Below are 21653 nucleotides of genomic sequence, written 5' to 3'. Positions count from 1 at the left end.
CCTTTGGGAAATATTCATTCAGTCCATGGATTTGCAAGTCCCAGCCTGTGCCTGAGTGGCCCCATTGCTTTCTGCTCCTGGTAGAGTGCTGGAGAGCAGAGGCAAGCATGTGAGGTAGACTAAACTGCTCACACCACCAGTCAAGGGACAGAGAGAAGACTGGGCAGTCCATATCCCAAATGCCCCTTCCCAGCCTTTCTCCGGGGTCTCCCCAACAAGGCCCTCTTCTCAAAGTTCCCACCATCTAATAGCACCACTCTGGAGCCAAGTTTTGAACATGTGGACCTCTGGGGAACATTCAGAATCTAAATTATGGATGAATATGTGTGTGTTTAAAATATATAGAACCTATATTTTTTAAAAGATAGTTCATGTGTTTTTTTTTTTTTAAACTTCTCATTGTTAAAAACATTCATATGAAAAGTACAACAGAACCCCACCCCACCCCGAGTTGTAATCACTGGTAGAGTGGGGCTTTCTTTCAGACCTGCCCTCACTGTCAGAGGACATGTCCATAGCATCTGGAAAAAAAAGTGCTCCAACTCAGATGTGCTACTCTCTACTCTGGATCATTTTTCACTGAACAGTCACGGGGCCATCTTCACACAGCAGAGTACATGAATCTTCATCCCTTTTATGACTCTGTGGTACTCCATTCCATACTATCGTCTGCTTAATCAGCCCTGCACAGGGACTAGCATCCCACTACTAAGTATTATAATGAACCTGTTAAGCATACATCTTAGTGAACTTTTCCTGGTTAAGAAAATTGTTGTGAAGACTGAAGATGTTAATGTTGAAGCAAGGGATGGTTTTTAAAATGTGTTGCTGTGTGCTGCTAAGGGGCTGTGTGGGAAGGTTGAGAAGGTAAGGGTGTGTATGGTGCCTTCTCTTTCTCTGTAACATTTGCCCATCTGAGAGATGTTGGACTGGATGTCTCTGGCAGTGAAGGTTCTCCTGGAGATAGCCGTGTCTGGAACCTTGTCCACTTCTCAGGTCCTGTCCTCTTTCTCCTCAATGGTGCTTGCTTCTCTTTGAAGAGAAGAGCCCAGCCTCCTCCTCTTCAAAACCAAAAAGCTCTGTGTGAGAATGAAGCACATTTGAGCTGTTTTCTTCCCGAGAGACTCTGGAAAGTGGCATCTTTCTGCTAGGACAGACAGGGTGCACTCTAACATGGTTTTTTTTGCCCAGCTTGGCAAGCTGGCACACAGCTGTAATTGGAGTACCTGAGAGGCACGGGTAGAAAGATAGCTGGAGGTCAGCCTGGGCTCTAGAAGTTCCAGCCAGCACGGGCTATAGAGCAGGACTGCCTCAAACAAAACCACCAAAAATATTTTCTCTAGTTCTGTTTTGTAACTGCTACTATATCTGTTAATTGATTTGTCTTTATTGGCTTATTTTCGAGACATAATTGTTATGCTAGCATGTTAGGCTTACTTGTAAGCCGTAGGCTAGTATGAGGGCCTTTACCAGCTACAGTGGAGTTCTCTCTTCATCCTCTTTGCTAATTTAATTTTCATCAATAGTCACCAGTGTCTCTTTATTAGAACATGCATGTGTCTGTCTCCCCAGTGATCAGAAAATACATGTGTCTCCCCAGTGATTAGAACATTCATTTGCCTCTCCAGTGATTAGAACACGCATGTGTCTGTCTCCCCAGTGGTTAGAACATGCATGTGTCTCCCTGGTGATTAGAACATGCATGTGTCTGTCTTCCCAGTGACTAGCACATGCATGTGTCTCCCCGGTGTCCCTTACGAGTACATTTATCCCTACCCTTATTTCTTTTACGCATCTCAAATGGAACAGCCAGCCCATATTTAAGTGGAACTGTGGAAAGACTCACAAGTTCTAATTCTGAAGGTGTCTCAGACAGGAGATAGGCTTCTAAGTGCTGGGTATTTCTCACTGGTTCAGTTTAAGGTTAAAAGCAAGTCTGAATTTCCTGGCAAATTGTTTAATGGCAGCCATTTTGGAGTGGCCTAATCTAGAGCTCTGCCCCAGGAAGAAGAGCTGGTTTCTGGTTCTGATTGTCATCCTGCCTCACTTCCGCCTCTTGACAGTATTCACTGGAACTGCTGAAGTGTCAGCCCGACCTGGCAGCCGTTTCTTCTGGCAGCCTTGCAGATGGAGGACTATTTCCCCAGAATCATTTAAGAATGAATTGGAAGTAGCACCGTGCATCAGTTAGTTCAAGTCTGAGGTGACAGGAACATCTCTGTCACCCTATTTCCTACTCCGCTGCAGCAGCTCTAATAGCCTACCTCGAGCTGGGGGGAGGCGTTTGATGTAAATGCGGAAGAGCAGTTTGGTGACCGAGGGTCTGGATCACGTGGTCTTGCTCAGTTTAAAGTGGGAGATAATGACTTGAACTTTTTTTTTTTTTTTTTTTAAAGTGTAGGGAGGAATTTGGGCACATTTCCAAAATACTTCTCAAAAAAAATTTTTTTTTCTTTTTATAAGTAAAGTTGGGCCTTAGAGCATTTTATACAGTGGGAAAGCGCACAATTAATGGGAGAGATAAGTGGTGCTATGAGAGCCTTGGTATTCAGAGGCCTGACACACACCGGCTTAGGCACCTCACTATTCCTCCTACATGTATTACACAGGACGGAGGGGATTCTTGACCTCACTTGTTTGGGGTTCTGTGTTTCCTCTGTCCTGATCACTGAGCTAATTGGGTGTGGTTTTCATTTGACAAGGTAAGGATGCATATGTTTCCTAGCTCCCTGGCCACTGGTGGCTTCTCTTTCTCTAACATTTGCCAATCTGATAGACGTGTCTGCTGGTTTCACCTGGAGATAACTGTGTCTGGAATCTTGCACAGTTCCCCAGGTCCTGTCCTGAAGTAGAAAATGAAGTAGTCTCTCAGATTGAATTTTCCTAACTAAAAGAGTTCCAGAATACTTAAAAATAAAACAAACAAAAAACTGTGTGTGTGTGTGTGTGTGTGTGTGTGTGTGTGTGTGTGTGTGTGTGTCCGTCCAAAGGTCAATGTTAGAAATCTTCAGTCTCTCTCCATCTTTTTTGTTTTTCGAAGCAGGGTCTTTCATTCAGCCTAAAGTTTACTAATTTGGCTAGACTGGCCAGAAAACCACCGCTATTGTTCCCAGCCCCGGGACTTCAGGTGCATCCCTACTGCACCAGCTTCTTACATGGGTGCCGGGACCAAACTGAGGTCCCCGTGTTCATGCAGCACACACTTTACCGACTGGGCCATTTCTTATTTATCTATTCGTATGCTAATCCCAAAATGTGAATCTCTAGTTTTAAGGACAGTCTGAGCTATGTAAGGAGACCCTGCTTCAAAAATAAATTAATTTTTAATATCCTGTATAGGTTTTCATTCTGTGATTTGGGCTGCATATGATAACTTTCTTTTGATGGCTGATGTCACTTATTGTTTGCATTGTTAAAAGGTTCTGGCTTTTATTGTTTCTTTGTTCTTCTCTTGGTTCTAGCTTGGCTCTTCCTGGCAGTTCTGTTCACATCTGCATGGTACAGCTGTACTGAATACACAGTGGTGTTACAGCTCTGTCCTTGGCCCTCATCTTTTCTTCTTTGAGTCCTGGCACTGGGTGACCTTACTCCCACCCTGTGCTTCAGGCTCAGGGACCCACTGGACTGGGCACTGGACTCAGATACACTGTAGGCACCATGTGTGCCTCCTCCCCACTGATCTGTATTCGTTCCCAACCTGCACCCTACGTCAGTCACACTCCCGGTGAATGTCAGCATCCACGGAGCTGCCCGGAAGGAAAGCCAGATTGCCTTTCATAGTTACATCTCGCCATGTTTTACCATTCCCCCCAAATCTTACCCGTCCTCCACTGCACAGCCATTTCCTGTGGGCCACTTCTTCCCACAGGAGAGTCACAGTGGCTTCTGCTCTCTTTTCCTGATGCAGCCTTGTGCTACGGGACGCTTGAGCTTTCTGCCTGTGTCTGGACCACATTACCAGGGATGAACTAGCCCTGTCGCTGCTGAAGACCTGACCTGGCTGTTTGGGCAGTAAGTGACCACCGCCACCAGGTCATCTGCCCAAAGACTGTCACTAGGGTCCCTGGCCTTCGCTGGTCCTCTTTCTGCTGCAGCATACAGAAATGCTCTGGCTTATCTACCTCTGAAATCCCTTCTTCTGATAGTCCTTAACTCTCCTCAGGATGGAAGCTCACTCGTCTGCATCTCTAATAGGAATGTTTCTCCCAAAAGTTGCCTGTGATTGCTATCTCCTGTCCCCCACCCTGCCCTCCATCATCTCCCGCTATCAGGGCACTGAAGTTGTCCAAGTCCCCAGTCATCTCCTGCTGTCACAGCTAGGTCTTTGTCCTGCCTCTCCCCCGCACAACCTGTGACACAACTGAGCTTTTCTGAGGAACAACCCTCTGACTTGTCTCTCCTGTCAGAGTGACCAACAGCCTCTCACCCAGATCTTCCGAGCTGTCTCCCCCTACTTGCTTAGCTCTCCCATCTAGACTCCAGCATTTAAAACAATCTCTCCATCTAGTGATTTCCAGACATATAACTCCAGCCCTTCAGACTTGCCTCCAAGATGCACGCTGACCATCTTCACCCTCTTGTCTCATAATGTGTCTGGTGACAACACACGCCAGCCAGGATCCTTGATTCTCTTGTGTTCTTCCCTGATCTCCCCATCAAGGAGATGCCTTCCTCATCTCATCTCCCAAGTCAAAAGCCCAGGGGAATGTCTCTTCTAACCCAAGAGTGTGTCCTGCCCGGCAGCCCCATGGCAGAGCCCCACCACACCTTGTAGCCTGTGCTCATCTTTTGTTTGCACATGGACAGTTTCCTGTCTAGTCTCCCAGCCTCGCCTTCATTTCCCCTAGATTGTTTTTCCCATGTGGCAGCCAGAGATATTTTTAAAATGTAAGTAGGATGGATGATGCTTCCTTTAAACCTTTCTATGGCTTCCTGTTAAAAGGTCTGCTTGATGGAGTGCCACTCACTCCCTGACCACATCCAGTCCCACCACAGTCACTCGCCCGCCCCCACCTGCTGCTCTTCAGTGCAGTAGCACGGGCTTCTTACCTTTTCCATTTCCACCCTTGTCCCTCAGGAATGTTTCCATGATCCCGTGCACAGGAATATACAACAGTATACTAATCAAACATTAGTAATAATAAAGTCCTTTCCTGTTAGTGGTTAATCTGAATCGTTCTTTCACAGTGACTCGGCAGTTATGAATATGATAATACAAAAATGTGATTTGGAGAATTCCTCAGAAGAGTGGCCAGCTCATTGTTTAGTGTTTAATTCTTAAACAGAGCCCTTCTGAGTGCTTATTGGGTGGGTCCTCTACCTATACCTATCTTCTACTTGGAAAGCAATTTAAAAGCTAGTTTCCATGTTAGGTTTTCAAATCACAAACTTCTCCTTGTGTTCTACAGGGAGCACTCTCCTTGCTTGTGTCCTACAGGGAGCACCCTCCTTGCTTGTGTTCTACAGGGAGCACCCTCCTTGTTTGTGTTCTCCAGGGAGCACCTCCTTGCTTGTGTCCTCTAGGGAGCACCTCCTTGCTTGTGTTCTCCAGGGAGCACCTCCTTGCTTGTGTCCTCTAGGGAGCACCTCCTTGCTTGTGTTCTCCAGGGAGCACCTCCTTGCTTGTGTTCTCCAGGGAGCACCTCCTTGCTTGTGTTCTCCAGGGAGCACCTCCTTGCTTGTGTTCTCCAGGGAGCACCTCCTTGCTTGTGTTCTCCAGGGAGCACCTCCTTGCTTGTGTTCTCCAGGGAGCACCTCCTTGCTTGTGTTCTCCAGGGAGCACCTCCTTGCTGGAGTGGCAGTGCAGCTGCCTCCAGGTCTGCTGTGGTGCTGGCCCTGCCGTTTGAGCATCCCTTTGTTCCTCATCGAGGATTTCCTCTGCTGGTTATTGCCACATTCTCAGATGTTAGGTAGTTGTAAAGGATTAAAACACTCTGCCACCACACTCTGTTCTGCTCTGCTTCCAGCACTGTGGGTGTTGCTGTTGCCTTCGAAAGTTTGAGAAAGGCCTCACTGAGAAAAGAGTGAAGACATCCCCTAGCCAGCCCATAGCTTTCTTTGGAATTTCTTCATTAGCCTTCCATCAGGCCCTAAGGGGCCTCACCTACCCACCTCTGCCCTGAGAATTCCAGCACCAGGAAGGCCGGGCCTTCTCTGCCACTCACCTCAGCCCTCCAGCTGTCCTAACTCAGGTCTGGGGTTACTTATTGGCCCTTCTCCTCCATAAGCACCTACTGAGTCCCTGTCCCTGTGCCCAGATACATTCTAGAGAACAGGGGTGTGCTGATAAATGAGGTGACCCTTTCTCTGGCACATCTGGACTGTTTTACACTTACCTATTTGTAACAAATCCCAGTATAATGGGCTACAGAGCACAGTGGTGACTGGTTTGGCTTAGAGCGTTGGCAGAGATCTGCAATAGGATGGTATGGACTGGACTCCTAAGAACGGGAAAGAGGGGAAGGCCGCAAGCTAGCAGTGGTGGGGAGTCAGGTGGGGTGAATAGCCAGTGACTCGGGGCAGTTGTCGGCAGTCTCGATAAGGGTTCTCAACCCATGGGTCACAACCCTCTTGGGGTCACATGTATCATAACCTGAATATCAGATATTTACATTACGATACATAACAGTAGCAAAATTATAATTATAAAGCAGCAATGAAATAATTTTATGGTTGGGGAGTCACCACAACATGAAGAACTATATTAAAGGGTCAGCATTGGGAAGGTTAGGAACTACTGCTATAGATTTGTGCTGGTGGTCCTGACTTCCAACTTCCTCTCTCCTAAGTGATGTAACAAAAAGCATGAAGGTAGCATCCTGCCTCAACTGTAATATTACATTACTTTTTTGTTTTGTTTTTTCAAGACAGGGTTTCTCTGTGTAGCTTTGGAGCCTGTCTTGGAACTCACTCTGTAGACCAGGCTGGCCTCAAACTCAGAGAGATCTGCCTGCCTCTGCCTCCTGAGTGCTGGGATTACAAGCATGCACCACTGCCCAGCTTCATTTTTAATAGATAATTTGAATTGGGTCTTCAATTGAAAGGAATAAGGATTCACATAGGATAGAAAGCCATTAGGAGCTATCTGGCTATATTTGGCTTTGCACATCCTTGAGTTGCTCTCCGTCTTCTCAGAAGGTGATGAACATCTGCCTATCTTTATGCTTGCCTTCTTAAGACTTACGTAAATAAAAAGCTGCTTTGGGGGATTCTTTATTTTGGAATGTTGTCATTTTTCCCTCTCACAGTTGATTTAGTTGTGACTGAGGGGAAAGACTGAAGAGCCGGCTGCCATCAAGATTGTATTTCTGAAGAGGCTCAATTTCTGGAAATAACTGTCGATAGAAGCTGTCCAGCCAAGAGCCTTTATGTCCTTGAATCTCAAACTCAAGAGCACTCATCCCGGAAAACAACTTGACTGGTCAAAGGAATCATTATAGAAGGAAGGTGGAAACAGTTGTCAGGCTAAATATTTCCAGTGAAAAGTGGGCTAAAAGAAATTACAGCTATCAGTGATAGTCTGTGGGCCATTTTAAAGGGGCCTTCTAAAATGGTGGCCACCATTTAATGAAGATGGCCATTTTTTTCTAATTCCAGTTTTTGACAGCTTGCTGCCATAAATCTGATTGTCAGTGTGCAGAGAATTCATCTGTCTGTCTTAGACTGTTGTGTCCCAGTAGCTCTGCTTCCTCCAGGAAGCCCTTCTGGCTTGGAAACATGTAAACACCATCAGCAAGTCACAGACTGAGGAGTTCCACTAACTCACACTTCCCAGCTCCTCTGCTGGGCACCTGCTTTCCTGCACTGCATCCATACTGATTTTTCCAGGGCTCAGTATCCTAAAATTAAAAAATTGCCGATGCTGAAAGGGACAGTTATTTCCGAGGAGCCTCATACTGGGGGAGCATATTGCTGTATTCCCAAGAGGAAGTGCTCTGAGAGTTCATCACATGGTCAGAATTGATTGGTGGCAAGAAAATGCCATTGTATTTACTGGGCATTTGCAGTTTATTAGCTTTGTCAAAATGTAATGTTTGCATCTCCTCGGAGATTGGAAATTAGTTCACAAGACTGTCCAGGAAAACACAGAAGAGATATACTGATGCCAGGTTTGCAAAGTAATTGCATTTCACTACTTTAGTCAATAACCTAATTTATACATTGGCTAAAAGTTAATCTGCTGTTCTAAGGTCATTTCAAAGACACCTTCATTTTAGTGGAGGGCTACAGGGCCACCTTCTTAAGAAATTGCAGGGCCTGGGGAAAGATTTTGGTTTTGGTTTTTGTTGTTTGTTTTTTTAGAAATCTGTTTATGTGAGTGTGTGTGTGTGCCTGAGTGAGTTTTAAGTGGACCAGGTGTCCCCAGAGGCTAGAGCACTTCAGGTGTCCCTGCAACTGGAGTTAAAGGCAGTTAAGCCACCTGGTGAGGGTATGGGGACCCAACCTGGGTCCTCTGCAGGAGCATTCTGTGCTGGTAACCACTGGGTTCTTGTTCTTTTCATTTGGACTCAGTCACGGGCTTTCCTTTGGCAGGAGAAGGAAGGAGCATGCTCTTGGGTCAGCTTCTACTGCTAACACTCCTGCCCTCCCTCTTGCTACCTTGTCCACGTGTGCACCATGGTTAGGATACAGGCAAGTCCCTAAACAAGAGATCCTCCAGCTGGATACACTGGAGCCCGTTTATCCCGCCATGCTGTCTCTCGGTAAACAGCACAGCCACCTTTGTTGTGGCTCAAGGCTTCAGCCTTATTTTCATCTATTGTTACCAGAACCATTTTTGATATACACACTAAGATCAGAAAACAATTAATTCCAGGGGTCTGGGTTGGGCGCTATACATCAACATTAAAGAATATGGATTGTAGAACTAACTCCAGTATTTCCTCGCTGGGGGTGAAAGCCTTTTATTAAGCCTCGGTGCAAGCCTGCAGTTGCTGGGGCGGGTAGACCCAGCCTGCACTGAGCCCACGCGCAGCCGCAGTGGGAGGAGGGGCTGTCCGGCAGGGAGAACCGTTTGGCCTCAACTGCCTTCCACACGGTTCACTTCCTCCACCCGAGTGAGTCGCCATGGCCTGGGCTCCGGGCATCCTGCGAGCCAGCAAAAGAGTGGGTGCCGCCAGAGTGGATTTCAGGGGCCAGGGCATAGCTCTGTGGCCCAGTCGGGTGCTGGGTGTGCCCTTCAGCCGCGCCTGGTGGAACGTCACTCCCGCGTCCACCATGTCGACCTTGAAGGGTAAACTTATCCAGCACATCAGCTCCGAAGAGCCCGTTCTCCACAACAAGGTCTCCATTATAGGAACTGGATCCGTCGGAATGGCCTGTGCCATCAGCATTATAGCAAAGGGCCTGGCTGATGAGCTTGCCCTTGTTGACAGTAATGAAGACAAAATGAAGGGCGAGACGATGGATCTCCAGCACGGCAGTGTCTTCATGAGAATGCCAAAGATTGTTTGCAGCAGAGATTTCCATGCCACTGCCAACTCTAATGTAGTTGTTGTCACGGCAGGTGCACGCCAGGAGAAAGGTGAAACGCGCCTGAATTTAGTCCAGCGAAACGTGTCCATCTTTAAGGTGATGATTGCCGATATTGTCAAGCATAGCCCCCACTGCAAAGTGATTATTGTTTCCAATCCAGTGGATATCTTAACTTACGTAACCTGGAAATTGAGCGGGTTTCCCAAAAACCGTATTATTGGAAGTGGCTGTAACCTTGACACCGCTCGCTTCCGTTTCATGCTTGGGGAGAGGCTTGGCATCCACTCTGAAAGCTGCCACGGGTGGGTCCTTGGAGAGCATGGAGACTCAAGTGTCCCTGTGTGGAGTGGAGTGAACATCGCCGGGGTACCTCTGAAAGAGCTGAATTCAGCCATAGGAACTAGCAAAGACCCCGAGCAGTGGGGAAATGTCCACAAAGATGTGATTGCCAGTGCCTATAACATTATCAAAATGAAAGGCTATACTTCCTGGGCCATTGGCCTGTCTGTAGCGGATATTGCAGAAAGCATTCTGAGGAACCTCAGGAAAACCCATCCAGTTTCCACCAATATTAAAGGTCTATATGGAATCAAAGAAGAGGTGTTTCTCAGTGTGCCTTGTATCATGGGAGAAAACGGCATCTCAGATATTATAAAGATAAAGTTGAGCTCTGCAGAGGAAGCCCAGATGGTGAAGAGTGCAGATACACTGTGGAAAATTCAGAAAGATATCAAGTTTTAAGCCATCCTTCTAAAGATACCAAAGGCAAAGATGCAGTATGTGCTGATGTGGGGTGAACTGGGGGTTCTGAAAGTTGGGGGTCTCCTGTTGGGAGGCATCCAGCTGCTGGGTGACTTTACCTTTTCCGTTTCCGAGTGACTGCATTAAAGGGATTTTTGGTGTTTGGAGTACTGGTTCTTGCCTGAGGGTGTGGTGGTCAAGAAATGGATAACTTTCATTAGAACGTGAACCTGTACTAGTCCATTCTGGTTGGCTTCTATGTCCACCCCTATGCCATTTTCAAAAGTCACTCCTGTGGGCTGGAGAGATGGCTCAGTGGTTAAGAGCACAGGCTGCTCTTCCAGAAGTCCTGGGTTCAATTTCCGGCACCCATGTGATGGTTCACAACCATCTGCAGAGGGATCTGATGCCCTCTTCTGCCTTTAAAGCTTACATGCAGAGAGAACACTCATATACATAAAATAAATCTTATCTGAGCCATTAAGATGACATGAAGGGGACAGCAAGGGTGGTCCTTGTTGCAGGGACCCTGCTCAGTTCCCAGCACCCACTTGGTACTGTACATACATGCAGGCCACACACTGTACACGTTTTTTAAAAGACATCATGAAGTGGGGGTGCAGCTGCCTTAAGAGTAGGGGGAGAGAAAAGAGAGGTAATGAGGGGGGAGGGAGGAGAGAAAGAGAATTGATCCATTACGCTTGTAAAGTGGACTTAACATGAAAGCCACGGTGGTCAGGCTGCAGGAAGGTCTGACTGGCAGAGGTGAGGCAGAGCTGCCATTAGTTTGGGAAAGGGCATGAGGCACCTCTAAGATGGCAGTTACAAAAGAAGCCTGGTTTGGTGAAAGCCTTTTGGAACTAACTGCCTTTGAACCTGTTAAGTTAAATCAAAATACAGGTTATAAATGGCTGGGTCTTTGTCATAAAGTGGGCCTTGGCTTGAGAGAGTGGCCCTGCTGCTCACTTAATCTCACATGACGAGAAAAGGGATGCTTTTGGATTGTGTCCTATTGTTAAATCACAGCATAAGACCCAACTGTTTTAATAAGCACTTAAAGGATTGTATTTTGCAGAAAGTTACATGTTCACTTTTTATTTCTGAATCAGTAGCCTTGACTGCACATTTTGGACTTCATGGATGTGATGCGGAGTGGTTTAGGAGAAAGCAAAGATTCTATTCTGCCCTTTACATAAATAATACTAATAACAGCAATGTTGCAAGTGTCGTGCTAGCCCTCCTGATGCCCCTGAACATTGAAGTAACGCTGTCTAGACACCTCATCTCTGGATCCTTGCATCAACGGGCTCTCCATGCCTGCTCTCTGAGCCAGGCCAATGCTGATTAATCAATATTGCCAGACAGCAATCTTCACATTTAAGAGTGTGTGTGTGTGTGTGTGTGTGTGTGTGTGTGTGTGTGTGTGTGTAAAACGGCCCTTCCTTGTTGAGCAGAGCCCTATACTTATTCATTGAAAAGATGAAGAAATGTTCTGATTCCCCAGGAATTGGTGACATAAAACTGGACCGAATGATGGGCCGAGTCCCCTGACCATGGGGACACTGTGGTTCAGGTGGTGGTGAGTTCACAGGCTTGGAGAGCTCATTAGCAGGGCATCTGTTTCCCCTCATCCAGCCCTGAGGTCTTCTTTAGCCTTCTCTCAGGCAAATCCATGTGGCGGGCCTCAGAGAGGCCTGTGTCAGGAGCTCCTTTCCTGATTCAGCCAGCACAGACTTTGTTGTGTTGTAATCTCAGCACTGGGGTGATACCAGGAAGTGCTCTGCCATACATGTATGAGGACCCGAGTTCAATCCCCAGAATTCCTAGCACTGGGAATGCAGAGACAGGTGGGCCTCTGGGACTCCCTGGCCATTCCCCTGTCCTACCCAGAAAGCCCTGCGTCCTGGTAAGAGACCCTGCCTCAAAAAAACAAGGTGGATAGCTCTTGAGGAGCAACCCCTGAGGTTGGCCCTGGCCTCCGTCCACATGCATGCATACACTTGTGCACATACATATACAAAAGACATCCTCTAACTCTGCCTTGACAGAAGTTAGTTTTCACTCATGCAGGACCCTTAGAGATTCAAGCTGGTGTCTTGGGAGGCTCTCCTAACTGTACTTCAGCTTGTCCCTGAGGTACCACCATAGCCACACAGGGTTCCAAGATTTCAATAAAAAGAGAGGCCTAGAGAGTTGAGCTTTTGCATTTAAATGCCTAGATGTGACATGTTTCTTTTATCCACACTCACAAGTGACATGGCTGCCTAACTTCCAGGAGGTGAAGAAGTATAATCCCCATCTGCAGAAGCAGGTGGTACTGACCATTGGTGAACCCCTCTGCAGAAGCAAGTGGTACTGACCATTGGTGAGCCCCATTTATAGATGCAAGTGGTACTGACCATTGGTGAGCCCCATTTATAGATGCAAGTGGTACTGACCATTGGTGAACCCCATTTATAGAAGCAGGTAGTACTGACCATTGGTGAACCACATCTACAGAAGCGGATTGTACTGACCATTGGTGAATACTAGTAATGTGCTTCTCATACCATCCAAACTAAAATGTTCAGGTGTGTTTTCATGGTTTTAAATTGTTTTCAGTGAAAGCTGGCACAAGGTAAAAAGCTTAGGGGCACTTGTTTTCTAGTCCATAGGACCAGAGTGGCCATAGGGAGAGTCCTGGGTGTCAGTCAGATAGTCAGACCTTCAAGTCATGTCACTTAATAAGCAAATTAACTAACCTCTGACCTCCGTGTTCTCATATGTTGGGTTGTAGCCACCATTTCTGCCATACAGAATTGTGAAGATGAACCGCCCAAAGCTTTGGTACCCGACACATCACCAAGCCTGAAGGGAAGATACTATTGCCATTCAGAAAACACTTCCACACCCTTGCTGTGCCTCTTAACTCCTGCATTAGTATCAAGTGATCTTCTTCTGTTTATGCAGAATACCATTACCAGATTCTTAAATCACCACTGGCCCCTTCACCACCCACATATCCATGAGTTTTTCTCTTAGTAGAGCTCCTAGTGAGGCCAGATACTCCCGAACCCACAGTGTGGGAACAGAAGCTGAATGGGCCTGTCAATGAAGAAGACAAACATTTCAAACTCAGCTTTAGTGCCAACAACTGCCTACCTGTTAGAACTGATTCTTTGGGCTTTGTGAGATTAGAGATAATCGGAATATTTTAAGCAATTTTTCAATATATAACGTATTAGACAAAATTGTTTTCAGTTTCTTCTTCTACAACCCAGACATGCCATGGCAGTGTGGGGCAGCACCCATGTGCACATGCATGCAGTGTGCAGGGTGTAAACACATGTTGTCAGACCTGCCTCACTGGCTGGTTGATACACTTGTCTGGTTGCTGGAAGCTTCCATGGCTGTCCACTCACTGTTGAGAGGTAATGGATAAATATGCCGGCACCTAGTGTAGACTCTAAGCCACGCTGCTGCTGTTCTCCCTCCTGGCACACTGATCACATAGCCCTGCGGAAGCTGCTGGAACGGGAATGAGGGCATTATTAGAGGCATAGGCTTGACTCTCTTCTAACATCTCAAATGTCGGTCAGACCCAGTTCCCTGACTGACTAAATTACTTGTAATAACTTTCCCAGTTGGCGTGAGGACAGCAGGATTGCAGGGCAAGGTTCCAGGAGCAGTAGGCTCCTCTCTCCAGGGAATACCATTCCTATCTTAAACCCTGCCCAGAGCACCCCTGAAGTTTGCAGCAACCAGCCTGTGGCTGCCCACAGAGGCCCCGCCTATAAGGGTGACCCTGCAACCCGTAGCATGAAAACAATTCTCCCTGGTCAAAAACACAAGGGGAGAGCAAACTACAGGGAGGGAAACCCAGAGTTTTGCTTTGGAGTAATGTGACCAGAATACTCACACTCATCAAATTCCAGGGTCAGAGGGAAAGTTCCATGGCAGCAGCTGTGAATTTATATTTAGGTCCAGATTAAACTTAATTATACTCAATCTTTAAATCTTTTTTCAAGGGCACTTTAAAAAGGGGAATAACCCATTGACCTTTGCATGACCTTTACTGATACATATTTGATATAGATACTGACCATATAAATATAAATAATACAAGCTTGAAACCCTGTTTAGTACATAAAATGGACCCTGGGTTTCCATGCCCACAGCTTGAAGGCCCAGGGCTCATGGTGTCCTTTATTCCCTGTTCCCAGTGTGCACATCGGAGATGTCCCACATAGCTGTCTGAAGCCTGCCTGGTTGCTTTCTGGGCATGATTCCTTCTGGTAACACACTGATGCCCACAGGAACAAACAGTAACACAGTACTTGACTGAAAGACAGACGATGAGGTCAGGGGTGGGGGATAGAGCAGCAACCACACTCCCCACCTCCCAGCCTCATCAGGGCCTCCTGGCCTCTCGGTTCCTAGCAGCTGACAAGTGCCACTGATGAGGGGCAGTGGAAGACAGCTGTGCTTGTCCTTTAATGGTGGACAGTCCAATACAACCTAGGTTGTAAAAGACGTCGGCCAGAAAGGCAAGGAACAGCGTACTGCAAACCATGGCCAGAGAGGCACTGGGTTTTCAATTCCAAACATGTATGCAAAGTTCCTTAATAGGCTGTGACCGGCGTTATTGGCACGCAGTTCTGTGAATCTTGGCTATTCGGCATCAGTGTCACTTACCCCTGCCACCAATTGCCTATGGTAGTCACAGCAACTGTGACCACCGAAGAGACCCCTCCCCTGCTCTAGTCCCTCTGCAGGGCTGCAGCACTGTCCCTGGTGCTGCTGTGGAGAGCACCTCCTGCAGGCTGATGGCAGGGGGAGACAATGCCCCTATGTGTCTACTCAAGGTTAGCCTCTGGCGGGCTGGTTTCTGTGAGCAGTGGTTAGCACATTTGCCTAACACAAGACGAGAACGGCAAATGTGGTGCTTTGGGGACTCACAGGGAGGGTCTGCCTAGGTGAGCGAAGATTAGCAAATGTAGAGCATCCAGACGGCTGGCCTCCTACAGGCTCCCTAAAATAATGAGAATAGTCACACCAAATGGTCTATGCCTACAAAGCCACGCTTTTAGTCAGCATGCCACGATGTTTGCATGCATGGGACTTTGTTTTTTGGAACACAGCGCACACATTTGGATAGTGCTGCAGTGGTCGCAGCCTTCACAGAGGAGTACTTACTGTGAGCTGGGGCCTGCACTTGGCGCGCACTGCCCCACCTTGCCCTCACAGCTCCTCAGACAGGTAATGACTATCTCCTCGGCCTATGTGGATGCTGGAAACGGGCCGGGGCTGGGATTTGAGAGTGGCTCTCCAACCGCAGTCTGTGTTACCAAGTGTATGCTATGGAGGCTGGTTACCAGCCTAGAATTTACAAATACTGAAAACGATGTAACCCCTGAATTTGGCAACAGAGTAAAGATCCAGCCTCCATTTAAAATAAATACATATCAACAGCAAAAAAGAAAGAAAGAAAGAAAGAAAGAAAGAAAGAAAGAAAGAAAGAAAGAAAGAAAGAAAAAGTACCTATATCTCCAGTAGCCTCCCCCAGAAATGATTGATTTGCTGTGGAGTCCTGGGAGCTTTGGGAACCTGCTCAGCACCTACGTCCAAAGGACAATGTGAACGGGGTGTGGCTGATGGGGTCAGCCTGGACCATGTACTGCTACTGAGATAGCTCTGGCAGGGACCTATACATGAGAAGGAGGGGTTGGAGTGTGCACCCAAGGAGACTGCCCCGTCCCACAGGTCAGTGATACCCTCCACACGGGTCTGCACTCGATGGTGTGATCTCCCAGACCCCTTCCTGTTTCTGGCTTCAGTCACCTTTCACTGATGAGATCCCAGTGTGGGCTTTTGTTCACTGGCACATGAGAATATTCTGGCATATCTGCCATGAGGTTTTCTTTCCACTTTCCCTCTAGCTCTGAGCGTCTGACTTTGAATGGCTTGAGTACAATCATGGATTTAGATGGACAGAAATTGTATTGCCCGATGCAGCTCTATAAATGAAAGCCACCATGCATCCCCATTGCAGATGCGCATGCTGGGAGTCTTGATTTAGACCTGTTGCCTTCTAGACAGGAGTGAAGTTGTCTGTTGTTTGGTTAATGGATTCACACTCGGAAGAACAGCTGTTCTGCTGCGGTGCTGAATGCAGGCCTCAGTTTCTCTGCTGTCCTTTGCTCTGCACTCCCGAGGGATGGAGGGTGCTCTCACTCCGCATGACGCTGCCTCTGAGAGCCTCCGCTCCTCCTCCCTTCTGACACTGGATGTTTTTTCTCTTCCAGATGAAGGACTTTCGAAGTAAGATGCAATCCATATTTCCAGCAATTCCCAAGAACTCCGAGTCAGCTGCTACGTGGGAGGAGGTACTCAGCTCTAAGTGAGATGGGTGTGGACGACTCCAGAGGAGCTGGTGCAGGAATGGCAGCTCTGGGAACACCACATGAGAAAAGGGACTGGGTTGACTCCACTCCAGGAACACGTGCAGATGGCCGGTCAGCCCAGGAGCCACAGCCATAGCCATCTGTGTCTGTGTCTGCGGTACAGGGAGGGAATGTTTTCCTAAAGCTAAGACAACTATTTAATTACTGAGAAGTTCCCCTCAAGGAGGAGTCCCAGAAGAAATATTTCTGTTTAGAACAATAAACCATGTTTCATACTCACAAAAGGAAATGGAGAGATCCCCGTGGTTAAGAGCACACACTGCTTGTGCAGAGGACCAGTTCATTTCCCAGCACCCATTTCGGGTGGCTTAAACCACCTGCAGCTGCAGCTCCAGGCATCGAATGTCCTCTTCTGGACTCTGTGGGCACCTGACTCACGTGTGAACACACCCGCACACATCTACTCAATGAAAAACTAAAATTAAACCTTTTTTAAAAACTCAGTAGGTTGTGTGTGTATACGCCTATGCATGTGTGTAATAATAAGAGAAGAAGTCATGAGTTCGAAAGTGAGCAAGGGTGGACGCTGAAGGAGTTGGAATGGGGAAGGAAAGGGTTGTAAATGATGTAAATACAGTACCCATACATGAGATTCTCAAAAAACATTTTAGTAAGAAAAATCATTATAAGCAGACTCCTAACAATAGTACAGACCTCACTGCATCTAATTAAATGAGTTTTAAAGCCTATCTTATCTCATATGACTAAAAATTTGGAAGGTATGTTCCTATTGGCCAGGCTCTGGATGCAGCTTGTCCTGATCCCAGTCTGATTCGAAGCTAGCACACACGTGCTGCTGAGGACCTTTCCTGAAGGGCTTGTAAATTCTTACACACAGGACAAAAGCCAGCAGCGGAGCCGATGGTGCAGCAAACCCTGCTCGTGCTGAGAGTCATGGCTATATTGTGGCCCTAACATGCACTGGTTGAGGAATTGGCTCTTCGTCCCTAGACTCTGACCATTTGTAGCTTCATCTCAGTGGTGAAAGTAGATACAGCAACATTGGTGCCCATCTGCAAGTTCTAACCGGAGGCGCCTGAGCACTGGGCCTCAGTATTAAGTCTTTGGTGCCATTTCTCAAGGAAATTAATTCTGATGAACCCAACCTCTTGTGTGCTCCATGATCCCATACAGGAAGCTGATGGGAGGTGATTGTGCACATAAAGAAAAGGCTTCAGTGGGTCAGTACGTCTAGAGAAAGCCCTCTGGTTGAATGTCAGGTGTGTAGTTCCTTCAGAATCACCTAGGCCCTAATTAGTCAGCAATCATGTTCCATAAAGTGCATTCAAAATCTGTTACAGGGAAACCTTTTAGTTCTAAAGGAACTCTAAATGAAATGTCAAGTGCATAATGTAACATTTTTTTCTAGACCACATTACCCTGTTAAAATTACTGTATTGTTAATTAAACAGGTGTAATTGGTGTCTGAGATTCACATGTAACCTGCTAAAAATCCAAGGAAAGATTGTGAGCTTGATCAGCAAGTGTGGAGTAGAAAAAAAAAAAATCTTTATCCATCTTTTATTTTTAACCAGTCCTCTGGGGAGAAAAAAATAATTCATGGCCTTTAAATGCAGAGAAGGAAAAGTAGGAGCCAGGTTGAATGGGTGTGCAGAGTGGGCACTGTCTACAGCCCTTCATGCCTTTTCTGCCTAATGATTTCTGAAAGACCTCCACTGGGTAGGAGAAAATGAGAATCCCTGTATGCGCTGAAGAGACAAAAAAGAGAAACCATTATTAACGCTGATTCTCTCTGCCAGAGTCCCGACTGAGCAGCTCCTTGAGGGTAGGGCCTTGTAAATGTGACATCACCTGCCACAGGCTCTAGATGGCAGCCACACCCTAGGAAGGAGCTGGGGGCCACACTGGCCCTGAGGGACCATGTCAAAGGGATAACAGAATGCTTGCTTCTATGGTGTGCCAGTGTTGAAACCTGGTCCCTACATTTCGTATCCCCACAGGAAGACCTTGAGTCACCTGTTGACAGGGGCAGCTTTCCAAGAAGAGGGAAGCATAGGCCCCAATTGCCTCTTAAAAGCCAAAGTAACAGAGATGAAAACTCCAAGAACAAGCAAGTGACATCACTGAAGTGTTTCCCGCAGGATTCAGAAGCCAGAGGATTTAGTCGTTTGTCTGTTCCTTTCATACCAGAGGCATATTGTTAAATTGGTTAATGGGAAGGAAAACTGTCTAAGAGGTAATGTTATTCTTTATGTGAGGAGCCATCTGTGTACGAGTCCTGAATATCCCCGGATGCGGAAGAGAGGAAGTGTTGTGGAATTTCACGTCTGCCTTCTTTGCTGTCTTTATCTTGGGTAGAATATGACAAACATAATCACATTTATCTCCTGGAGCATAAAGGGTTTTAATCACCCTATTAACCAGGATGGCATTTTTCACAGACTTAAAAAGGAATAGAACAGACATTATCTCCTCATAAGCAATCCATTTCATGGAGACTGAGCACTAGAAATGCTTTCGAGGCGGGTTAACGCGGCCATTTCCATTTCCCATCTAAGCCAACATTAAGGAGGCTTTCGGTAAGATGTGGCTTCCGTTGCGTGCGTGTTAAGCTTTATTCTTAGAACTGTAAGCCCACAGCTGCTGGAGAAAAACCGCACCGAGAAAACACGGTGGGCAGAGAGGAGCAGACCTCAGGATTCTTACGAGAAAACCCATACCTGAGAAGTCACCAGTGCCCTGTTAGACGGCTCGCTCACCCAGAGCTTTTCAGAATAGAGACACACCCTGGGAAGGGAAAGTTTGTCACAGGGTTCACTACACAAGGAAGGTATTGAGCCTTGACCAGAAGCAGCATGGATTCCAATAGAGTAGAGAGGGAGCATCTGCCCTAAGCCCAGCAGAGCTAAGGTGGGTCATGGTGACTTCTGTTACTATCCTCATCCCAAGGCACATGATGACACTGAGAAAGAGCTGAACCTGCTTGACCAAGAGGAGGAGCCAAGCCTGTCAAGTGTGGGCTGAAGTCACACATTAATCTTTGCATCTTAGGAGGCAAACGAAGGGGGACGTGGGGACAAAATAATTAAAATCCACTGAGTGCAGCTGTTTCATCTGGGGCAAAATTTACTCAACTACGTTAAATCGGAAAGAATTGTTTATTTTCTCATTTTCATGTGTTTCTTTCAAACAGTGAGTGGGGTACAAGTGAAAAACTCTTCAACTACTTAAATCTCCCGTGAGAGATGGTATAACTCATATTTTAATAGTATTTTTTATCATAGTTGGGGTTTTCCCTTCCAGCCAAAAGTCTTTGAGTGACCAGCAACCATGGGGTCTCTTGCTGTTCTTAGCAATGTCAAAGGCTGGGGCTTTGTGAACACCCAAGAGGAAAGCAAGCGACCCTCAGCACAATGAGGCCGGAGAAAATTCCATCTGGTGACAGATAGCTCAGTTGGGGAGAAAATTAGAACACATTACCAAAGAAACATATAGTTTCAGGGTTAATAGTGATTTAGGACGTTAACTTACATTTTCTTATGTAAGCTGGATCAAGTCCTTCGCAACATTGCTGTTTTATGTGCTATGATCACATTCTAAAAAGAACCAATATTTTAAAAAAAACAAAACAAAACGAAAAACAAAACAGGCAAGCTGGGCGTTGGTGGTGCACGCCTTTAATCCCAACACTTAGGAGGCAGAGCCAGGCAGATCTCTGTGAGTTTGAGGCCAGCCTGGGCTACCAAATGAGTTCCAGGAAAGGTGCAAAGCTACACAGAGAAACCCTGTCTCGAAAAACCAAAAAACAGGCAAGTGAGGGCTGGCAGGATGGTTCAGCAGGTCAAGCCACTTGCTGCCAAGCCTGATGACCTGAGTTCGATCCTGCAGACCTACATGTTGGAAGGAGAGAACAGGTTCCCACAAGCTGTCTTCTGACCTCCACAAGTGCTGTGTGTTGTATGTAAGAAAGATGAATTAAATGTGATTTTTTAAATAGGCAGGTGACTGTCTAAATACGCTTACTGACATAAGGGTAAAGGCTATGTTTGACAGATTCTTCAGAGAAGCTGAACCAGGCAAGCTGAGCAAATGGTGTGTTTATAATACCTGTTACCTGCTTACCTGAAGAGCTAAAAAAGACCCTTCATGCTGCCCTTGACCGAGGCCATCTGTCTAGGTGGTCCTGCACAAGCCACCTCTAAGAGGATGTATGGACTTCAGGGCTTTCAAAGAACAAGTTGAGAAAATGAAGGAAAGCTTGAGTCCTCACCAGTGGTTACAGAATCGTGCGCAATGCCGTAGCTTGCCCCTATGCCCTGCTGATGATGATGGGGGACAGATTTATTTTATTGTTACAAGAACCTTCCATTTCTACTCTGAGCAGTACCAACCTCCTCTGGAAAACATAGGAGGGTCACCACATTCCTTGGCCTTGGTGACCAGAGCCCTCAGAGATCCTTGGGAAGCCGAGACAGTCTAGGGTAGCAGATTCCACAGTGGCTAGAAGAACTCCCATCAGAAGAGAAGACCACTTAAAGAAACCCTTGCTCTCAGCTTCCTGTGGGCAGTGCTGTTTCCCTTCTAGACGTTTTATTACGAGTGAGTGTGCTGAGATATCTGGGAAAACCACATTGTCGCATCTCCCACTTCCTGGTTTTATGCAGCACAGCCTTGTGAAGATTTGACTGGGTGAGTCACACTGTGCCCCATCTAGGTTTGTCCAGAATTGGAGGCGCAAAAAACACACATCAACTCACTGGCACGCAGCTCCGCCCAACACACCACTGACATTCTACTTTTCCCTGTGTTTTCCAAATGTCTTCCTACACATCAGGCCATTCCCCTAGGAGTCATCAGAATTTAATGTATGAACTTGGGATTGTGATATCTGTGGTGGTGGTGGTGGTGGTGGTAGTGATGGTTTGGTTTGGTTTTTCAAGACAAGGTTTCTCTGTCCTGGAACTTATTACATAGATCAAGCTAGCCTTGAACTCAGATCTACCTGCCTCTGCCTCTCAAGTGATGGGTTTAAAG

The 21653-nt window shown here is 46.8% G+C and overlaps 2 protein-coding genes across 3 annotated transcripts in view; both read left to right on the top strand.

The window, feature by feature from the left end:
- The window catches only part of Tmem242 (transmembrane protein 242), a 30595-nt gene extending 13494 nt beyond the window's left edge, over nt 1-17101 (top strand). The window contains exon 4 of the mRNA XM_036169339.1: nt 16500-17101. Coding sequence (XP_036025232.1) covers nt 16500-16598 — 99 coding nt within the window. The 3' untranslated portion in view covers nt 16599-17101. The remainder of the gene's footprint in view (nt 1-16499) is intronic.
- Nucleotides 8881-10374, top strand: Ldhal6b (lactate dehydrogenase A like 6B). Of its 2 annotated transcripts, XM_036169338.1 has the most exons (2): nt 8881-9447; nt 9595-10374. In XM_036169338.1, exons 1-2 carry the CDS (start codon nt 9067-9069, stop codon nt 10213-10215), a joined length of 1002 nt encoding a protein of 333 aa, XP_036025231.1. In that variant the 5' UTR covers nt 8881-9066; the 3' UTR covers nt 10216-10374. The 2 variants fall into 2 exon arrangements, with proteins under 2 accessions (XP_036025231.1, XP_036025230.1); XM_036169337.1 differs by having other exon boundaries at nt 8881-10374.
- Nucleotides 17102-21653: the final 4552 nt, after the last annotated feature.

The sequence above is a fragment of the Onychomys torridus genome, chromosome 19 (genome assembly GCF_903995425.1).
Source record: "Onychomys torridus chromosome 19, mOncTor1.1, whole genome shotgun sequence".
Taxonomy (NCBI): Eukaryota; Metazoa; Chordata; class Mammalia; order Rodentia; family Cricetidae; genus Onychomys; species Onychomys torridus.
Note: the sequence above shows the minus strand (reverse complement) of the source record. Positions and strands in the feature narration are given on the sequence as shown.